Genomic DNA, 22,418 nt, shown 5'->3' with positions numbered 1-22,418 from the left:
TGAACCTCCTTTAAAGACCATTTAAATAGACTATGAAAATAGAAGGCTGCAAATATAGCTTTTAGGGATTGTAGAAGTCAGTTAATTAAGGTTTACTGCTAAGATTTCTAATTATGAGAGTCATAGTCTTAAATCTATAATCTTATTTATCCAACTAGAATCAGTATAATCAAGGAACGTTTCTCCTAACTACAGCTAAAGTAGTTCTAAGTAATTTGGGAATTTTTTTTTTTTTTACATTTCTTTAATTGTAAACAGTAAACAATTAAGTAAAGCTTGTTTAATATGGTTTCCTCAATATTTCTTAAGTATGAGAATATATATATATATATATGTGTATATATATATATAAAATTAACCATGGGCTTCCCTGATGGCTCAGCAGGTGAAGAATCTGCCTGCAATGCAGGAGACATAGAAGATACAGGTTTGATCCCTGGGTTGGGAAGATCCCCTGGAGGAGGAAATGGCAACCCACTCCGGTATTCTTGCCTGGAGAATTCCATGGACAGAGGAGCCTGGCAGGTTACAGTCCATGGGGTAGCACAGAGTTGGACAATGACTAACAGACTAAGAACAATTAACTACATGAAAGAAAAGGCTATTTGATGCAAATTTCCTCTTTATCCTCATGTTCTACATTGTACGCATAGAGTAGTAAAAACATAATTAATGCAACTGTCTATATTTTTCAGTCTGTTTCATTTTATTTCCTAATTGTACTAACTCAACTCGTGTACAGCATTATTATTCTGTTGATTTTCTTTTACCCAACCTGTGGCCCTGAGGATGTATTAGTAACTTCTGCTAAATGGCTGTTCCCCTAAGTTGTCTTGGCTATTATGTAGACTCAAACCTATTTCTCCAAATCTTAGGTTAAGTGTTCAGTTCCATCCCCAGGTCCTATTGTACTTCTGCAACATAGCAATGTCATCGACCTCCTTGGGTATATTAGCCCTCAGGGCTTAATTCCTCAATTGCTGAATCTTCACTTGGTTCCTTCTACTCAGTATTCTTTCCCTTCTCCGGGCTTCATCTGGCTTATGCACATCCCACTCATCTTTCACAACAGAACTTAACACTCTTTCCTCAGGAAGACCAGACCTTATCCTCCAGACCTGAGGAATACATGCTTTCAGAGAACCTGATGTTCTCCTTGGTGGAATTTATCACAGTACTAATTATGCATTTGTCAAATTATTTATTATCTACCTCCCTGCCAGGACGTAAAATTCATAAGAGCTTTCTCACCACTGTACATATACTGAATAAATTAAAGACTTATGAATAGCTCTATCATTTTTCTATGGTGTGAAAACAATGATGTGTAACTTATGAGTAATGAGACAAAGAATTTACTGTGGTCTCCTCAGTTGAGTAAAATTGTAATGTGCTATCCTGTAACTTTGTGCAGCACCTCTTGAGTTGCTTCAAAGAAAATTTCCAAAGGTACCCAAGTAGAATGATGGGACGTCCCTCCCTCTATTTGCAATAGTACACTGTTGTCTTATCAAGGCTGGCACACAATGATGACAGCTCAAGTTTGGTTGTGGGACTTTCCAGTTTCCATAGGCTCCTTTTTACTCCAACACTAGGATCTGACCCTTTCTGATATGAAGAGTAACTGATACAGGCACAGACTGAATTATTTCATAATGCTACTCTTGACTAGAGTATTTGCATTTTTAAAGATGTGGCTTTCAAACATCAGAATTTCAGACACAAGAAAAGAAGGCCTTCTTTTTGTCTCTTAAAATTATGATATGGATATAGTGGTTCATATAAATAAAACTGGCAATAATATTTTATAAAGTATATATGTGGACCTTGATGTACTTTTCAAACAAAATTTAAATATATTTTGATTTTTCATTAAAACATATCTAAAACAAAGTAGAATTTCATGACTAATAAATGTTTCTCAATAGTCTTCTCAAAGATACATTTATTGGGAGGATTGTTTAATAATATTTACTATCCTCTTCCAGAAAGTTTAGTTTCAATATATGGATATTACATCTTGTTCCATGACTAATATAATTTCTGTCCTTATAGCAATACAGTTTTAATGAATTCTATCATTTTCAAAGTGAGAAATAGATTTTACCCTGCCTTCTGCTACATTAGAAAAATAGTCCATATGAACTCTCTTCTAATACTAGAACAAAAGACTATTATATGTATGTATAATGTATAAAATTATATAAACATATTTACAAACATATTTGATTTAAAGTGATATATTGTTTTTATTCTCAAACTTAATTATTTATACCTTATAGTTAGAACAGTTGTATTGGGTTATTTTTAATCAGGTAGCAGAAAAAAGGCTTAGAAATAATCTGCTAGTGCAGAGCAAAACAGAAGATCTAAATCTGTTTTATCCTGAAGACACATCTGACAAGATTCTGTTGATACTATGGGAAAGAACAAAAAAAGGAAAACAGGAATTCCATTTTTAACAACCAAAAAGCAAATTCTATGATGTAGAACAATTTATTAAATGAAGGGGAACATTATATAGTAAATATAAAAAAGGTGATTTTACAGTACTATTTGTTTGCTTTATGTATTACATGTATTTCTGAAGAGCATCAGTAAAGTGAACTCATGTATATTAGTTTGAATAGTCAAATCCATTTCAAATATGTTTTTAGAATGCTAAAGTTTTCTTCCTGTATTTTTTTACAGGTTTAGCAGTGTTTTTCTTTTTGCTTCTTATTTTGCAACAATGACAGAGTCATAGAAACTTACCAAAAAATAAAGTGTACAGCAACTTCCCACATATACTTTACCCAACTTCCCCCAATGTTAACTACTTGCATAACTATAGTGCAATATCAAAACCAGGAAATTGACATTTGGAAAATCCACAGGGCTCATGTGTGTGTGTGTGTGTGTGTGCGTGTGCACATGTATATGCGTTGAGTGTAACTCTTTGCAATTTATCATATATCTAACTTCATGTAACTACCACCATTATCACTGCAAGGCTCACTCTTGATACTCCTTCACAGCCACATGAACCCTGTGGATTTTCCAAATGTCAATGTCCTGGTTTTGATGTCGCACTATAATTATGCCACCTAGTCTGTGGCATTTGTTATAGCAGACTCAGCAAATAAATATAGTGTAAAAGAATAGTTTTATCTGTGTAAATTATTCTCATCTATATGTGTTCACATAAAACAATACTTTTTGCTATAAGATAATCCTTTCCGTAACAACATAATTTATGAATGCTTCTCAAAGGGAGTTTTTAAATCTCAAGTTTTCCTGGTATCATGCTTTGTGAAAAATTACATAATGGGGGGATTAAAGAGAATACATTCTTATAAACAGCATAGGACTCTTCATGCCTGACTACATTGCAGTAAAAATCTATAGTGTTAAAAGGGGCCACTTAGCTGAAAGCAACTGGAGGTTTTAAAAAGACATATCATTTTTTATACAAAACTGCACCTAAACAATAACATTTAGATACATTAATGGATATATTTGCTGTTCCTTTTAAGAGTGAATTATGGTTAGGCATGTTGGCTGCACTGTTTTTATTATATAGATATGAATTATAATTAGTATAAATCCTTACTATTTGCTTATTTGACATGGAAAAGAGAGGACTGCATAAGTTGGGCAGCTGAATTTTAATTCATTTAGTAACGTTTTTCTTATGTCTGATGTTTGTTGATAAATAATATGAACTTGCTTATTAAGCTATACCAGCACAGGATTATATGAAAAACATAATGCATAGCCATTAAAGAGAAGGACTGTATCTAATTGACTATACTAGTAAGAAGTAATATCAAAAATACCTTTCTGCACCTTGGGAAACAGTAAGAACAACAATCAGTAAATCACCCCTATAATGCAAAGCGTGTGCAACTGTACCCCAGTGAATACAGGTCCACCGGGGATATTAAGCATCAAAATGGAATTACAGATCTGTTTTGAGAGAACAGTGGTGGAACTTACCATCTTGATCCGTGGTCACTGTAATAGCTGTGAATGGCTTGGGAGAAAAACTCAACTCAGAAACTCCATTCATGGCTTCTATTTCAAAGGTGTAATTCACGTGGGACACGAAGTCAAGCACTACCACGGAACTGTTGGTCAGGCCAGTGTGTCTCGGGATGAAGCGGAGTCCTCCACCGCAGTCCTCACACGGGCTGCTGTCTAAGCCACATCTCTTGCAGATCACACTGTACGTGAGGTCTCTTCTCCCTCCTGTGTCACTTGGAGGGCTCCATTCCAAAATAAGGGCCGTTTCATTGATGTTAAAAACCACATTCCTAGGAGCTGAAGGCGGCCCTGGAGAAAGCAATTAAAAAACAAATGTACATGTATGGGACAATGAACTATAGTGCTAACTTGTAAATGTCATCAATAAACATGGGCTGGTCTTTTATATCAGTCTGAGCTCTTTCTTCTGATGGAAGCCATAAAGAAAAATGGTTTAAAATATCTGTGTAAGTTGGGGAACGGTGGAGTCTTAGGGGTGAAGATGGTCTATATATTAACTTTTGGCATATGAATTTCAGTATTTAACATCAAAAGCCACAGATCACCAAAAGATACAGTAATTATACTTCTTAAATTTGTTCACTGAAAAAATATAATAACCCAACATTATTTTAAATTACACGATGGCTTTGTATAATTACATCTTAATAATTGCATCATCATTTAAAAACTTTGAAAAAAAATAATAACATACATATATAAAATTTGCTGTGTTCAGTATTTCAGTCTTCAAACTATGCTTGATGTATAACTAAAACTCTCATTCGTTTGAAAATCTAAGAATCCTTTTCTCACAGGCTGAGAATAAATGGCCATAAATCTAGGGTGGACACACAGTTTGGGAGGAAGGGAATAGGAACAGAAACTGGAGGCGGCATAAATACTTTTTTAGGTCCTGTCAATTTCATGGGACAAAAGCATTATTTGGAAGGGCTGTGTGAGTGTGCTCAATTGTATCTGACTCTTTGCCAACCTCTGGACTCTAGCCTGCCAGTCACGTCTGTCCATGGAATTGTCCAGGCAAGAATACTGGAGTGAGTTGCCATTTCCTTCTCCAGGGGATCTTCCTGATCCAGAGATGGACCCCAGGTCTCTTGTGTCTCCTACATTGGCAGGTGGATTTGGAAGCGATCAAAGGGGATATACATAAGATATGGTACCTAGATTTTATTTATATTAACTTTACTAAGCATAAGTAAATGTGCCCTTGAAAGCTTATAAAGAGACTCCCAAGATCCTCTTATGTGTCATCAAGACTCTGCATAAGCCATATTGGTCATGAGTGGTGGATGAGCATCTGCTCTCTTTTCTCATTATTTTTCCATATGATCACACTGCACAGAGTACTTAATATCTTTAACTATTCATTTTTTTCTCTTAAAATTGTGTCAATAATCTTGTATATTCATATGAGTCCTTCAAACCTTGGTTTCATATCATTCACTGAACAATTATTAACTGAAGGTCTACTAGGTGCCAGACAGTGCACTGTCTGCTTGCTATATTGTGAAATGCCACAGAATCTTTCTGGAAGAGACTGTGCCTATGACAGATACTTTGAAAAATAATTCATTGCATAAATGACTCATTAAATAATATTCTGCTATATTTTAAAAGGGTAGTCTTAAGAAATTCAAACAGTTCTTTAAAATTCGGCAATTTGCTTAGAAGGAGGAAAAGAATCCTCTGTGACATTCTCTGCATAGAAATAAATTCAAGTTTTCATATAGGCTTCTTTTGGATTTCAAGACATGGTCATTCATTCATTAAATAAGTTTTCCGTGACTACCATGTGTGCCAGATATTCTGCTAGATCTTGGGCTTACAGCATAAAGCTGATAAATGTTATTTCTGCTTTCTTGCTATTAACATTTTAGCTGAATGGCTAGATAAACACAAACACACACACACAAAAATAGAAGAATAAAATTCAAATTATAATAAGTGCAATCACAGAAATCAAAAGGAATGGAGCTAAAAAAAAAGTATCAGGGGCCAACCTGAGAAACCTTCGAGAAGGTCTCATGCAGATGGTGTGGAAGATGTAGAGAGGGGTAGGAAGAATTTTAGAGATAGAACATGCATGGTTCTTCAGTCAAAAAAGATTGTGAAACAGGCATGGAAGTGACAGAAGATCACTGTAGCTAGAATGCAGAAGGAGTAAACAAGAAGTGAGTTTTAAGCAACAGGAAGGGGTCAGTTAATGCAACAATGCTATGCTCACTGGAATGAGTCTGTAGATATACATATATATATTTTTCCATTTAAAGGGAAGAAGCTGACAGATTCTATGTACAGAAGTGATGTGTTTCAAAAACAGCAATCCAGCTGCAGTGTGGGGAGTGGTCTTAAAGAGTACAGAGGACTCAGTAATAAAATCTGTTGCAGTGTTAGAGAAGCATAACATCACTCCTAAATCCATATGATTGGGTGTCGGGTTCGAGATATTAAGAAATGTTATGCTTCCCTTTTTCATCTTGTTGGATCCTATTATCAGCAACCTGATGGGTATGGCTCAGACACCTATATGTACACCACCTAAAGCCAGCCCTGGAAATGGGGGACAGTTAGTTTTTCTAAAAGGCTTCTGTATACCTTGCTTTATGCCATTTCATGTTCCAGGGAGTTACAGACATTTCTGCTTTCAGAAAGGCAAATATTGAAGGGATTATAAACTAAAGCACAGGGATAAGCATAATTTTTTTTTTTAATCTCCAACCTAGACTCATGCCTAGGAGATAAAGATTCATTATCATTATCATAATAGTGTTTTCCTACTGGATGACATATTCATATTGTTGCTCTTTTCTCTTATTTATAATGGAAAACATGAATTAATATTCACTTACATTTCTAAGATCAGGAAGAATGTTATCAATTATGTTATGGGTGTCTGCAAGTATATGACTGTCCGCCTAGAGATACTTAAATTAAAAAGGCAGACACCCTTCTTACTCAAGGGCCCTCATACCAATTTGCATGACGATTAAATAGCTTTTTAATTGCCGTTAAATTATACCAGCTAAACTGTGATTTCATGCAAATATTAAGCTGTAATGACATACAGTGAATCATTTACTAAGATTTAGAACTTAGAACAAAGAGAGACAATTAATTCTAATCCTCAGATTCCACTAAATTATGTGTCACTGGGCTTTTATGAATGTGGCCTGATTGCTCTGTTATCATTTATAAATTATACAAAGATTATGTGACACATTGTGGGGAAAAAACTTGGCAGCAATAACTCTTTTGGAGACATCTGTATTGAAAACTCTCAGGGATTTCCTTCTGTTGATCTTTTTCTCCAAAGGAAACAAGTAGTTCACACAGGAAGAAAGCAATCTCCACACTGCACTCTCAGGACCAACCTCATAAGAAAAGGACAACTATCCTAATTTGCAACTAGCTGTTTTTCAAGACGATCATGCAGTAAACTTGAATAAAAACTACAATCTCACTTCTGTTAGTTTAAGAACACAGTTTCAGTCTTCTTTGGCTTCACTGTGGATGTCCCCTTTACACAGTTAAGTCACAGAGCTCATGGTAAGCTTATGAGAAGTGGCGGCAGGGCTGTCCAGCCCCTTCCCAGAAAAGCATCTGGCCTCACAACCCCCATCTTCCTCTCAGAGTGGCAGACGCCAAGTGGGCTGCAATGCTTTAAAGTTCATTTTCATTTTTTCTTTATGCAAAATGTTTTAAACAGAACTATATTTCTCAAAATGCATCCCATTATCTCTAGTCCCTTGAGATAAAACATAAAAAATGAGTTCAGTGCTCAAATTAAGATTCCTCTGGCAGATTGATGCTGACACAAAAGAAACACAATTTCCTTCCCTTTGCTGAATCCAACATTTCCCAAACATTTATTTATAAAATATTATTTTCAAAGAAGCATTTGAAGGAAAACTAGCATTCTGCTGAACACTCTTTAAATAAAGGCTGACATTGAAGAACAAACTTAGGGGTCACATTTCAGCTACTACATACACTGCTGTAGACATCATATTTTATGTTTATAATTATGGGAGTATATTAACTTGTAAATAAGTAGTGATCTTTTTCATATTAATTGAAGAGTGATTATTAATTCACCCATTAACTCTATAGCTAATTGTGGTTTATAGATACATTTTTAGCCTTAAGAACAATGAAAATTTGATTCAAGTAACTGAGGATATCAAATCATGAAGGGCTACAGCCTATTAAACTGTATTTTCCCATTCTTAAATTACTACCTGACAATAATTTTAATGTGTCTGCTAATTAAATGACTACCAAGATGCAATGATATGGTTTCCTAATAAAAAACATATTCACATCTGAGTTTATGGATGAGAGAAAATAGTTCTGTGTTTACCTGTGTCAGAGAACATTAAAGATATAGTGAATCATCTAGAGATGTTTTGGTAAATGCTTTTGCAAAGGAGTAAATTATATGAATAAATGAAAAAGTACGTCTCCGGACTTTCATAATGTACTAAAAATATCAGCTGTCAGATCTGCATATAGACATAACTTAAAACTCTAAAAGCCATTTCATTTTTTCCACTATCACTATCAATTTTAACTTTATAGTAATATTATTCCTATATAATCTTTGAAAAAGGTACTTAGTGGAGCCCTGTTAACAAAATTTTGCATTTGTATTCATATCTAAACTACTATCTGCTCTATTGATAAGACTTGTTCATAAAATGTTTTTATATTTGGAAATAGACGATGAAACTGGGACTTCAACCTCATCACAGGGAAAGAATTAAATCAATTTATTCAGAGAAAGAAATGAGGCCCAGGAAAGTTTTGTAATTATGTCAAGGTCATAAAATTCATTAGAGCTGGATGATAATCTAAGTCTTTTTAATGTTTAAGTTTGTTTTTTTTATTCACTCTACCACGATGTATTCATCAATAAACAGAAAAAATACCTGCATTTTATTGGGTTTTGCTGAGAGAGTACTGTCAAATATAAATTTTCAAAACACAGAGAATAGAGAGCAATTTATTGCCTTCCTACAACAAATTTCTTTTAATAATATTCCTTAAAGTGTTTAAAAATAATTTATTTATAGAAGAACAACAGAAAATTAAATCTTCAAGATAAATATTGCTCAAAATAAGAAACATGTGCACTTAAAATCCTTTGAATTCTACATATTCTTATTTTCTTCAATATTATTGCACTTACTTCAGTAACTAAATTGATGTCTAAAATTAAGACTTGTTATCACTTATGTTTTCCCAATACTACAAATAACAACTTAAGATAATTCTTGTTATATTTTCCCTGAATTCTAAAACTCAGAGTTAAAGGAAATAAAAATAATTACAAAATAACTCTAATAGTCTAAATACCATTCACTTCCAGAATAAAATCTAAAGCTCTCAACCTCGTCTACATTTGTCTTTACAACTAGGCCCATCCCTCAGCCTCTTTCTCCTTTTAGTCACATCTCAAGGCCTGTGGACAAATTGTTTCTTTATCTTTTTTGCTCTGTGGAAAATTCCTACTCATCCTTCATATTCTGATTTAGGTGTTACTCCCTTTGTGATACCTTCCTTCTGTCCTCCGGCAGAACTGAATACTTTTATACAATGTAGGCATGATTTTAAAAAAACAGCATTATTTAGCACTTTCTTTGTTCCAAGGAGTATACTTGATATTTCATGATTTATTTCTTTCAATTATCACAACAAACAACCTGTAAGGCAGTTATTAATACCCCGATTTTATAGAAAAGGTGATTAATGCTTACCAAATGTATATATTGCACTGAAATATGTATATTCATGTATATAAGTCCATTCTAGTCTAGTCCGATACAAAGGTGACATATTCTTTAACTAAGGGCATGAATAGAAGGCACGGTTTTCTGCAACCCTACAAGAATGGTCTTTTACACAGTGCAAATTTTGAAAAATATTGGGAAAGCAGGGTGTTCAAGGCTATAATCTTTGCAAGAATAAGGTGTTGCTAAATCAAGATAGAAATATGTTACTTGAAAATCACTTAAGTATTGGAAAGGACTGTCTATATTATGAAAACATTAAATATAAAATAATAAATATTAATATTTATTAACTAACAAAAACTCAGCAAAATGGACAGCCACCCATATCTCTATTCATTAGGATGGAATAAAAAGCTTCTTTTTATTATTTAGAGATATTTGAAACTTGAAAAGTAAGCATTTGTGGCTCTAGATTTCTATTCTATAGAGTGTGGACATAATTTTACCATGGAAAATTTTCAGAAAATAGCTGTCAACTATTTTCATCAATGCAGAAAAGAATATTTGATATAAACCCATAGAATAACTAGTTCTAACAATTATCAAAATATGCAATAGTTGTGCAGCGCAAGAGTTAAAGGGCAAGACCACATTCATAATAATAAAAGTACACTAAAACACAAACGAAATCATGAGGAACCTGAGTTTGAGTATTTTGAGTAAAAAATCATCCAGTTTCCCTCAATATCATGAAGAATATATCTTGCAAATCTGTATACAACCCTTTCTGTGTTTCAGTCGGGTATTTTTAATTAAACACTCATTAGAAATTAAAAAAAAAAGAAATATGATGAGTCTAACCTATGTCATGTTTTGGGAGGGAAAAGCTAAATGATAAATAGATTAAAGCATATTAATAAACCTTTCTCAAAAAGTATAACATTGCAGGGGTAATTATGAATGTTCTATTTCCAATTATGGATGATTTGTGGTCACTGGTCTGTTGTGTACAAGTAGATGATATTAAATGGGACAATCCTCTCTGAGTTCCAATTGTTGATGCCAAGAATAGATTTGCTCTGGCAGATCTGGCAGCAAGTGGTAACTCAATTCTTCAGCATCAGCAGAGTAACCACTCAATAACTCTTCCTATGAAGGAACCTCTCCCAGGTAATTTGGTAAAAATAATCTTGCCTGAAATAAAAACTAAAATATTTATGTTTTAGGAAACTTCATAAAGCTCAAGTGACATCTTACATCAGTGATCTGTACTAGGGAAACAGATTCATTACATACAGCTGTCTATTCTGGAATATAAGGATCATTTTAATTTTAAAAATATACCATTGCAATACACAAAGTAAATATTTAGCTATTTTCTATAATGAGAACAAGTCTAGAATATAGTACAGCCTGCTAGAGGTAATAAATACATCTTTGCAATGTCTCTCTTTCTGGCTTCTGCAAAATCATGGCTGCAACAATTGTGTTCGCAATCAGCCACCTAAGCAATCAGTTGTGGCTTTTGTTTTCCAATAGTGAGATGGAGAAGCAAGGTACTAGAGTGTTTTTTCCATACAAAAGAACCTTAGCAGAAAAAGAGAGAGAGGGAGTGGGAGATGGAGAAGGAGGAGAGAGAGAAAATCACAAAGAGATTGGATAAAAAAGAAAAGACATCAAACAGAGCAGGGGTATCTGGAGCATCCTGTATTCACGCAGAGTAGGGGACCTGAGAAGGGCAGCTGAAATGGGGAAGAACACACCTTTCCTGCTGCATCTAAATACAATATTTGTTCTACTCAAAATAAGGTTGAGAAAATAATGACTTTCTTAAGTGGCCAATTATTCCAGAAATAAAGAAGCCATATTTTACAATGTTAATCTTAGAGCAAAAATAAATTCAACTTTTATACTTTCATTCCAATCATTGCCACTGTATATGAAATACAATGAAAAAAAAAAAGACATGAAGTTTGCCTACATATTGAGAAAAATTGGGAGAAATTGTTTTTCACTCAAGGTACCTGAGTACATATTTAGATGACCAAGAAAAGTGAAATCCTTAATGATGTACATGAGAAGTACCTGTATATAAGACTTACATTTTACATTTTGAACTTCTCTAAGTAGGCAGCACAAATGTTTGTTGAATGTGTTAATCTTCCAGCACCTGTTCAGTAATTAAAATAAAATCTTCCTTGTGATTTAAACACATGAGAAACATCAAAGTGAAAATGTTACGACTGGAATTACATTTGTCTATGCATCCATATATTAGATTCTCACTTTATTTCTTTGTCTTTTCTTTTTCTCTGCCTTCTAGCTCGACAAGCACTTTCTTTTTTTTTTTTTTTAGAGATCTTCAATAATTTATTTTTTTTTTGTCATACATTGATATGAATCAGCCATAGATTTACACGTATTCCCCATCCCGATCCCCCCTCCCACCTCCCTCTCCACCCGATTCCTCCGGGTCTTCCCAGTGCACCAGGCCCGAGCACTTGTCTCATGCATCCCACCTGGGCTGGTGATCTGTTTCACCATAGATAGTATACATGCTGTTCTTTTGAAACATCCCACCCTCACCTTCTCCCACAGAGTTCAAAAGTCTGTTCTGTATTTCTGTGTCTCTTTTTCTGTTTTGCATATAGGGTTATCGTTACCATCTTTCTAAATTCCATATATATGTGTTAGTATGCTGTAATGTTCTTTATCTTTCTGGCTTACTTCACTCTGTATAATGGGCTCCAGTTTCATCCATCTCATTAGGACTGATTCAAATGAATTCTTTTTAACGGCTGAGTAATACTCCATGGTGTATATGTACCACAGCTTCCTTATCCATTCATCTGCTGATGGGCATCTAGGTTGCTTCCATGTCCTGGCTATTATAAACAGTGCTGCGATGAACATTGGGGTGCACGTGTCTCTTTCAGATCTGGTTTCCTCAGTCTGTATGCCCAGAAGTGGGATTGCTGGGTCATATGGCAGTTCTATTTCCAGTTTTTTAAGAAATCTCCACACTGTTTTCCATAGCGGCTGTACTAGTTTGCATTCCCACCAACAGTGTAAGAGGGTTCCCTTTTCTCCACACCCTCTCCAGCATTTATTGCTTGTAGACTTTTGGATAGCAGCCATCCTGACTGGCGAGTAATGGTACCTCATTGTGGTTTTGATTTGCATTTCTCTAATAATGAGTGATGTTGAGCATCTTTTCATGTGTTTGTTAGCCATCTGTATGTCTTCTTTGGAGAAATGTCTGTTTAGTTCTTTGGCCCATTTTTTGATTGGGTCATTTATTTTTCTGGAATTGAGCTGCAGGAGTTGCTTGTATATTTTTGAGATTAATCCTTTGTCTGTCTCTGCATTTGCTATTATTTTCTCCCAATCTGAGGGCTGTCTTTTCACCTTACTTATAGTTTCCTTTGTAGTGCAAAAGCTTTTAAGTTTCATTAGGTCCCATTTGTTTAGTTTTGCAGGAAAAAAATTGTTAAAAATTCAAACATATGGAGGCTAAATAACACGCTTCTGAATAACCAACAAATCATAGAAGAAATCAAAAAAGAAATCAAAATATGTATAGAAATGAATGAAAATGAAAACACAACAACCCAAAACCTATGGGACACTGTAAAAGCAGTGCTAAGGGGAAGGTTCATAGCATTACAGGCTTACATCAAGAAACAAGAAAAAAGCCAAATAAATAACCTAACTCTACACCTAAAGCAATTAGAGAAGGAAGAAATGAAGAACCCCAGGGTTAGCAGAAGGAAAGAAATCTTAAAAATCAGGGCAGAAATAAATGCAAAAGAAACTAAAGAGACCATAGCAAAAATCAACAAAGCTAAAAGCTGGTTTTTTGAAAAAATAAACAAAATTGACAACCATTAGCAAGACTCATTAAGAAACAAAGAGAGAAGAACCAAATTAACAAAATTAGAAATGAAAATGGAGAGATCACAACAGACAACACTGAAATACAAAGGATCATAAGAGACTACTACCAGCAGCTCTATGCCAATAAAATGGACAACTTGGAAGAAATGGACAAATTCTTAGAAAAGTATAACTTTCCAAAACTGAACCAGGAAGAAATAGAAGATCTTAACAGACCCATCACAAGCAAGGAAATCGAAACTGTAATCAAAAATCTTCCAGCAAACAAAAGCCCAGGACCAGATGGCTTCACAGCTGAATTCTACCAAAAATTTAGAGAAGAGCTAACACCTATCTTACTCAAACTCTTCCAGAAAATTGCAGAGAAGGTAAACTTCCAAACTCATTCTATGAGGCCACCATCACCCTAATTCCAAAACCAGACAAAGATGCCACAAAAAAAGAAAACTACAGGCCAATATCACTGATGAACATAGATGCAAAAATCCTTAACAAAATTCTAGCAAACAGAATCCAACAACATATTAAAAAAATCATACACCATGACCAAGTGGGCTTTATCCCAGGAATGCAAGGATTCTTTAATATCCCCAAATCAATCAATGTAATACACCACATTAACAAATTGAAAGATAAAAACCATATGATTATCTCAATAGATGCAGAGAAAGCCTTTGACAAAATTCAACACTCATTTATGATTAAAACTCTCCAAAAAGCAGGAATAGAAGGAACATACCTCAACATAATAAAAGCTATATATGACAAACCCACAGCAAGCATCACCCTCAATGGTGAAAAATTGAAAGCATTTCCCCTGAAATCAGGAACAAGACAAGGGTGCCCACTCTCACCACTACTATTCAACATAGTGTTGGAAGTTTTGGCCACAGCAATCAGAGCAGAAAAAGAAGTAAAAGGAATCCAGATAGGAAAAGAAGAAGTGAAACTCTCACTGTTTGCAGATGACATGATCCTCTACATAGAAAACCCTAAAGACTCTACCAGAAAATTACTAGAGCTAATCAATGAATATAGTAAAGTTGCAGGATATAAAATTAACACACAGAAATCCCTTGCATTCCTATATACTAACAATGAAAAAACAGAAAGAGAAATTAAGGAAACAATACCATTCACCATTGCAACAAAAAGAATAAAATACTTAGGAGTATATCTACCTAAAGAAACAAAAGACCTATACATAGAAAACTATAAAACACTGATGAAAGAAATCAAAGAGGACACAAACAGATGGAGAAACATACCGTGTTCATGGATTGGAAGAATCAATATTGTCAAAATGGCTATTCTACCTAAAGCAATCTATAGATTCAATGCAATCCCTATCAAGTTACCAAGGTATTTTTCACAGAACTAGACCAAAGAATTTCACAATTTGTATGGAAATACAAAAAACCTCGAATAGCCAAAGTAATCTTGAGAAAGAAGAATGGAACTGGAGGAATCAACCTGCCTGACTTCAGACTCTACTACAAAGCCACAGTCATCAAGACAGTATGGTACTGGCACAAAGACAGAAATATAGATCAATGGAACAGAATAGAAAGCCCAGAGATAAATCCACGGACCTATGGACACCTTATCTTTGACAAAGGAGGCAAGGATATACAATGGAAAAAAGACAACCTCTTTAACAAGTGGTGCTGGGAAAACTGGTCAACCACTTGTAAAAGAATGAAACTAGAACACTTTCTAACACCATACACAAAAATAAACTCAAAATGGATTAAAGATCTAAATGTAAGACCAGAAACCATAAAACTCCTAGAGGAGAACATAGGCAAAACACTCTCCGACATAAATCACAGCAGGATCCTCTATGACCCACCTCCCAGAATATTGGAAATAAAAGCAAAACTAAGCACTTTCTTAGTAACTGTTACAGTCCTTTGTTTCTCGAACCTTAGTGAACATTTTCTCCTTCTCTCCTAGAAAAGCCTTATAGACAGTTATTTTGATAACAGACTTCTTGGCAAGCAGCATGGTCTCTTGTGCTTCAAAATGACCTAAGAGGCAGCCCTAATTGATCAATATGTGATATTATGGAGTGTCCTCCATGGCTCATCCTTTAAAGCATAGAACATACATTAATGAATCACCTGAGAAATTAAGTTAAGAATCTATGAAGTAGATTAAGATAACAGAGAAAACATTTCAGAATTTCATTTCAAATTTATTATTCCTAATTTCTTCTACATACTTTGCAGTTCATGTAAAAGGTACACAACAAATGTCTTAAAGATCAAGAATGTCCAAACTTAGAAGTTATCACTGGATATCAGGACCAGTTGAGAAATCCTAGTATAGTTAAAATTAGACATGGAAAAACAGGCCAGGGCTGAACTTTGGATGCCCTTGGATTGACTCTTATAATTCTGGCAAAAAGGTGCTGGGCTTTGAAAGATTTTAGGCATAGGAAAGAGTAAAATAATCAAGATCTTGTTTTTATTTAAAAATAATATTTTTGAATAGTTTAGAATATTTGGAGGGATAGAAGATCAAAGGAAGGAGACTTGCCAAAATATTATATTAGCCCAAGTGAGAGCTGATGGTCTTATCAAAAAGGAAAGGACTAGGAGTTTGTATGAAGGAATGGACAGAAGAAATACTAAAAAGTAAAACTGACAAGATTTGTGACTACTGAGAAACATCAAGGGTAGGGACAGGGTTATGAGTCCCTTGCTTGGAAGCATGGGTAGATAAGGATACATATGATAAAGAAATAAGCTGAGGTGAATGAGCAGGCTGAGGTATGAAGTAATAAAAGTGATTTTCAAAGATGAGGTAAAATTATTAGTTGATTTGCTCTTCAAATTTTTATTTTGTGCCCAGTACTTGCCTGGTATTATTATTAGTGCTGGAGATAAAGTAAAAAAAGAACATTCATGATCCACTTGCAATCTACTATAGGCAGAATGAAAATAAACAAGGAAGTGAGTGTACAAATAAATCAGATATTTTCTAACAGTGACATAGGCATAAAAAATAAAATATATGATATAAAAAAGAGTAACTGGGAGGGATTCTACTTTTGAGCAGGTGGTCAGAAAATACTTGGTTGATTGACATTGGAGCCTGGCAATAAGAAAACCACGATAGAGGACCTAAAGAAAGAGAATTTCAAGTATAGAAAACTTTTAGCATTAAATATGAGAACAGTGCAGCATCATGGAAGTCCATGAGTTTAACAACCAAGGAGAATATGGTGTGATACAAGATTGGAGATGTAGGCAGGTTTCTCTGGAACACACAGGTTGTCAGATCCCAAAATGAGATGGCGAGGTGACTTTGGACCTTAGAGAGAAGACTGGGATATGGATAAAAAACATAGGCATCATCTCTTTATAGGTGCTATTTGAAGCCATGAAATTAAGAACATGTCATAAGAACAGAAAGCTAAGAAAGGAGTATGAGAAAAATTAACATTTATCATTGAAAAAGCAAGAAAGATCCAGAAAAAACATCTACTTCTGCTTAATTGACTATGCCAAAGCCTTTGACAGTGTGGATCACAATAAACTGTGGAAAATTCTGAAAGAGATGGGAATACCAGACCACCTGACCGGCCTCTTGAGAAATCTGTATGCAGGTCAGGAAGCAATAGAACTGTACATGGAAAAACAGACTGGTTCCAAATAGGGAAAGGAGTACATCAAGGCTGTATATTGTCTTAACTTATATGCAGAGTACATTATGAGAAACACTGGGTTGAATGAAGCACAAGCTGGAATCAAGATTGCCGGGAGAAATATCAATAACCTCCGATCTGCAGATGACACCACCCTTATGGCAGAAAGTGAAGAAGAACTAAAGAGCCTCTTCATGAAAGTGAAAGAGGAGAGTGAGAAAGTTGGCTTAAAGCTCAACATCCAGAAAACTAAGATCATGGCATCTGGTCCCATCACTTCATGGAAAATAGATGGGGAAACAGTGGAAACAGTGGCTGACTTTATTTTTTTGGGCTCCAAAATCACTGCAGATGGTGACTGTAGCCATGAAATTAAAAGACACTTACTCCTTGGAAGGGAAGTTATTACCATCCTAGACAGCATATTAAAAAGCAGAGACATTACTTTACCAACAAAGGTCCATCTAAGCAAGGCTATGGTTTTTCCAGTGGTCATGTACGGATGTGAGTGTTGGACTATAAAGAAAGCTGAGCACCGAAGAATTGATGCTTTTGAACTGTGGTGTTGGAGAATACTCTTGAGAGTCCCTTGGACTGCAAGGAGATCCAACCAGTCCATCCTAAAGGAGGTCAGTCCTGGGTGTTCATTGGAAGGACTGATGGTGAAGCTGAAACTCCAATACTTTGGCCACCTGATGCAGAGAGCTGACTCATTTGAAAAGACCCTGATGCTGGGAAAGATTGAGGGCAGGAGGAGAAGGGGACGACAGAGGATGAGATGGTTGGATGGCATCACCGACTCAATGAACATGAGTTTTGGTAAACTCTGGGAGTCGGTGATGGACGGGGAAGCCTGGTGTGCTGCAGCTCATGGGTTCGCAAAGACTCAGACACGACTGAGCAACTGAACTGAACTGAACAGGTGAGCAAAAGAAGAGAAACCATCCATGCCAATACATACAAGGTTCAGAAAATTAAGAGGGTGAAGGGGAGATTGCAGAGTCTTAGAAGAAAAGAGAACAAATAGTTTCAAGAAAAAGGAAGAGACCAACAGAGTTAAATGTCATGAATTATAAGACAAAATGTTTCTAACACCATATGGCAAATTAGACCATTGGTCAATTTTTCTTACATAGTTTACTTGAAGAGATTACAGTAGGGTGAAGAGCAAAATTCTGAATCCAGTAGAGTAAAAAGTAAATTAAAAGTGTGTGAAGAAGTAAGTGTAGCCAGTGAAGACTGGTTTTCCAAGTACTTACTTTGGGAGAAAAATTATTGGGCTGGGAATATTTTTTAATGACAGAAGTTTGAGTATAGTTATAGGTTAAAGATGGTTAGTGGAAACAAAATGGCAAAGAGGAAATTAACAACAGTAGCCCAACTCAATAGACTTAAGGATTAGATCATCCCCTATAATCAATATTTGGAGAATTAGTTTTGATTATGAGACATCTTTGTTTTTTTTATCTGTAGCCATCCAAAGCACCTAAAAATCTTTATGTGTATACCTTATCAAAGAAGAAATACTGATGGCAAAGAAGTGTATGAAAAGATGTTCCACATCATATTATCAAGAAAATGCAAATCTAAACAACAGTGAGGTGCCACTACATAACTATCAGAGATAGTCAAAATCCAGAACACTGATAACAATAAATGCAGATGAGGATGTGGAGCAACAGGAACTCTCATTTACCAGAGGGATGCAAAATAGTACAGTTTGGTGGTTTCTTACAAAATTAAACATATGCTTATCGTATGATTCAGCAATTACACTCCTAGGTATTTACTCAAAGGTGTTGAAAAAGTATGTCCATATAAAAACCTACACATGAATGTTTATAACACTTTATCCATAACTGCTTAAACTGGGAAATAATCAGGCTGTCCTCTAGTAGGTAAATGGATAAATAAACTGTGGTACATCTAGACAACAGGATATTATTCAGCACTTAAAACAGATGTGCTATCCAGCCATGAAAAAACACGGAAGAATCTTAACTGTATGTGAGTAAGTCAAAGAAGCCCAATTTGAAATCTTCTATTGTATCATTCTAATTATATAACACACACACACACACCCCCTTATAGATAAAGACACAATACAAAAATAAGTGGTTGCCATAGGTTGGTGGGAGTAAGGGATGAATATGTGCCCTGAAGATTTTAAGGCAGTGAAAATCCTGTGGATGATACTATAATGACTGATACATGTCATTACACATTTCTCAAAACCAAAGAATGTACAACACCAACAGTGAAGCCTGGGGTAAACTATGGACTTTGGGTGGCAATGATATGCTAATATAGGTACACCAAATATAACAAGTGTACCATTCTGGTGAAGGATATTGATACTGGGGAGAGCTGTGCTTGTCTGGGTGTGGGAAGGGAGGTATATGGGAAATAGCCACACTTTCTCTTAATTCTGTTCTTAATCTCGAATTGCTCTAAAAATGAAAATATTTATGTAACTGTATCGTATATATGTCTCAAGATTATGGAATGTAAAACGATACCTATTTACAGGGCAGGGGCAGAGATGCAGACATAGAGGATGGTCCTGTGGACACAGCTGGGGAAGGAGAGGGTGGGAAAATTAGGAGTAGCACGGACATATATACACCACCGTGAGTAAACAGGCAGCGAGTGGGAAGCTGCTGCAGAATATAAGGATGTCTGGCCAGGTGCTCTATGATGACCCAAGGGGTGGGTGGGATGGGGGCTAGAGAGAGAGGGTATACACACACACACACACACACACACACACACACACACACACACTTATGGCTGATTTACTTTGCTATATGGCAGAAATCAAAAACACTGTAAAGCAATTATCCTCCAATTAAAAATTTAAAAATAAAAGATAAAAAGATACCCATCTCTATAGTGAAAATCCAGAGAAATTATAAAACTCTTAAGGGTGAAAGCACATGCTGTGTTGTACCAGAAACTTAAGGGGTTGCTGTTGTTTTGAAGATAGTGCTAAGAAGCAGGGGAAGATCTCTTCAGGTCCTGAAAATCCTGTCCCTCATATGATTACAGGCAACACCTACCGAGGAATATTTTCCCTACTAGGGAATTTACTGGCCAAATGTGTTGATTATTCATTTTAAATATTTCGGTTCTCCATGTTATTTTAAATTCAAATATTGAAATTTTCCCTGCCAATGATACCAAGTTAAAAAAAAGAAAGCCTCCTCTTAAAGGTCTGGAAGATTCTCAGAAAGCATGGTTTCAAATGCTAAGTCAAAAACAGCAGAAGGTGATGCGACTGTTTACCTGACATAAATTCTGACTCTTAGAAAATATTATTGGAATAAAGGTGATTCAAGAATGGCTAATTCAGAGACACACAATCTATAAGTTAAGTGAGCTTCCAGCTACTAAAAATCTATTAGAATTTGGCTATTTTTTTTTTTGTAGTTAGTGAAAAATGGAAAGGTTAGCTGCTTATTTGACCGTTGGCCTCAAAAGTCCTGCATCTTGGTGCAGTTAGTCTGGTCCTTTTAAATCTAACTGTTCTATGACCTCTTGGCTTATCTTTTTCCTTGGCTTTTCATTTTTCTTCCCTAACAATCTAATCTTTCAATCATAGAAAGTATGATGATTTGGAGTTAATAATCTTTGCTTTTTCTGCACATATTATAATAATTGCTGGGGTCTCTCACCTAGTCAGAGTATAATTCAAAAAATATTTTATTTATATCAGATATCCACAGAGTTAGAGGACTTAATATATTTTATGTAAAAGTCTTATAAATTCAGAACATTTCTTTCAATTTGTAGGAATTCAGAAGGTAGAAGTTGTGAGCCCAGAATAATATTACCAACATAAAGTATGTAATAGCTTGAACACCAACTTATCAAAAATTATTTCAAAATGAATTGAGAACAGCTTTACGTAGCAGCTGCTGTGGGCTAGGCATAGGGATTGAACCCCGATCTTTGGCAAGGCTCCTACACTGACAGTAGGATTATTCACCACAGAGCCAGCAGGGAAGCCCAGGTATTATTCTTAGCACTTTTCAAATAATAACTTATTTAATCATTATAAATAACAACAGAATGAGGTAGGCATTGTTATCACTAAGAATGGAGCAACAGAGGTTAAAAGGTTAAATAATTTGCCCGAACCTATATAGTTAGTAAGTACCTGTAAGAAACATGCTTACCAGCCCAAAACCAATGGATGGACTTATAGACACGAAGTACAGTGAAAGCGAGAGTTTTTAATTAAGATCTTGAAAGATCCAGTGTCTGGTAGGTAGGCACACTCAGAGCGATTACAACAAGGAATTTATTCCCTAACTCACAGGTTTCCACCCTCCCCCCAACCAGTTCTTCACTGGCTGCATACCATGCGGCATACAATTTTCCCGGACTTCGCCTAAGTTTCATTATTTCCTTATAGGGTACCCTTCCTTCTCCCTTCCCAACTTACACCCACATTTTTCAACAAAGGCTTTCTTGCTAGTATCCCTTTGCCCCAAATCCTGTTTGCTTAGGGACCCTCCAGGTGCCACTGAACTGTGTCAAGTCTGCAAGTCATTAGTCATGTTTAGAGACAGGACACAGAAAATGGCTGGAGTCCTATCTCTTTAGGATCCAGTCTTATCTCTCTCCCCAACCCTAACTTTATCTAAAGAGTCCAGGCCTCAACTTCGTCATGTTCCCAAGTTTAGCTACTTTAGAACTAGTTACTTTGTCTTGAAAATGGACCACTTCAAGTTTATATTTTTTATAGTACCAAAGCCAAGATTCACACTCAGATACTCTGACTCTAAAAGATGGTGAATTTACTAGTACACCATTGTAAGCTTTGGCTAAAATTAAGATAAAGATGTATTCAAGAAACTAGCAGAGAAAAGCCTTGAGAAGGGAGTTTCCTGTGGCTTGAATTCAGGAGAGCAGGTAAAACTTTTCACCTTTGTTTGAGTTTCTGTTTTAATCCCTACCACAATGCAGCATGCTGTTCCCTGTCAAAGTTCTGCCCAATGATGACCAAAAGTATGCTTCCACCTAGGATAGCTAAAGCAGTTTAACATAATTGTAAACATAATTTACAATATCAAATATATATATAAAAAAGTTTTTTTAAAGAGAAA

The 22,418-nt window shown here is 35.4% G+C and overlaps 1 protein-coding gene across 1 annotated transcript in view; it reads right to left on the bottom strand.

Moving 5' to 3' along the window:
• Positions 1-22,418, bottom strand: part of EPHA6 (EPH receptor A6) — a 962,333-nt gene that overhangs the window by 555,776 nt on the left and 384,139 nt on the right. The window contains exon 5 of the mRNA XM_043449041.1: positions 3,979-4,314. Within this exon, the coding sequence (XP_043304976.1) occupies positions 3,979-4,314 (336 nt within the window). The remainder of the gene's footprint in view (positions 1-3,978; positions 4,315-22,418) is intronic.

Source organism: Cervus canadensis, chromosome 27 (assembly GCF_019320065.1).
Source record: "Cervus canadensis isolate Bull #8, Minnesota chromosome 27, ASM1932006v1, whole genome shotgun sequence".
Lineage (NCBI taxonomy): Eukaryota > Metazoa > Chordata > Mammalia > Artiodactyla > Cervidae > Cervus > Cervus canadensis.
Note: the sequence above shows the minus strand (reverse complement) of the source record. Positions and strands in the feature narration are given on the sequence as shown.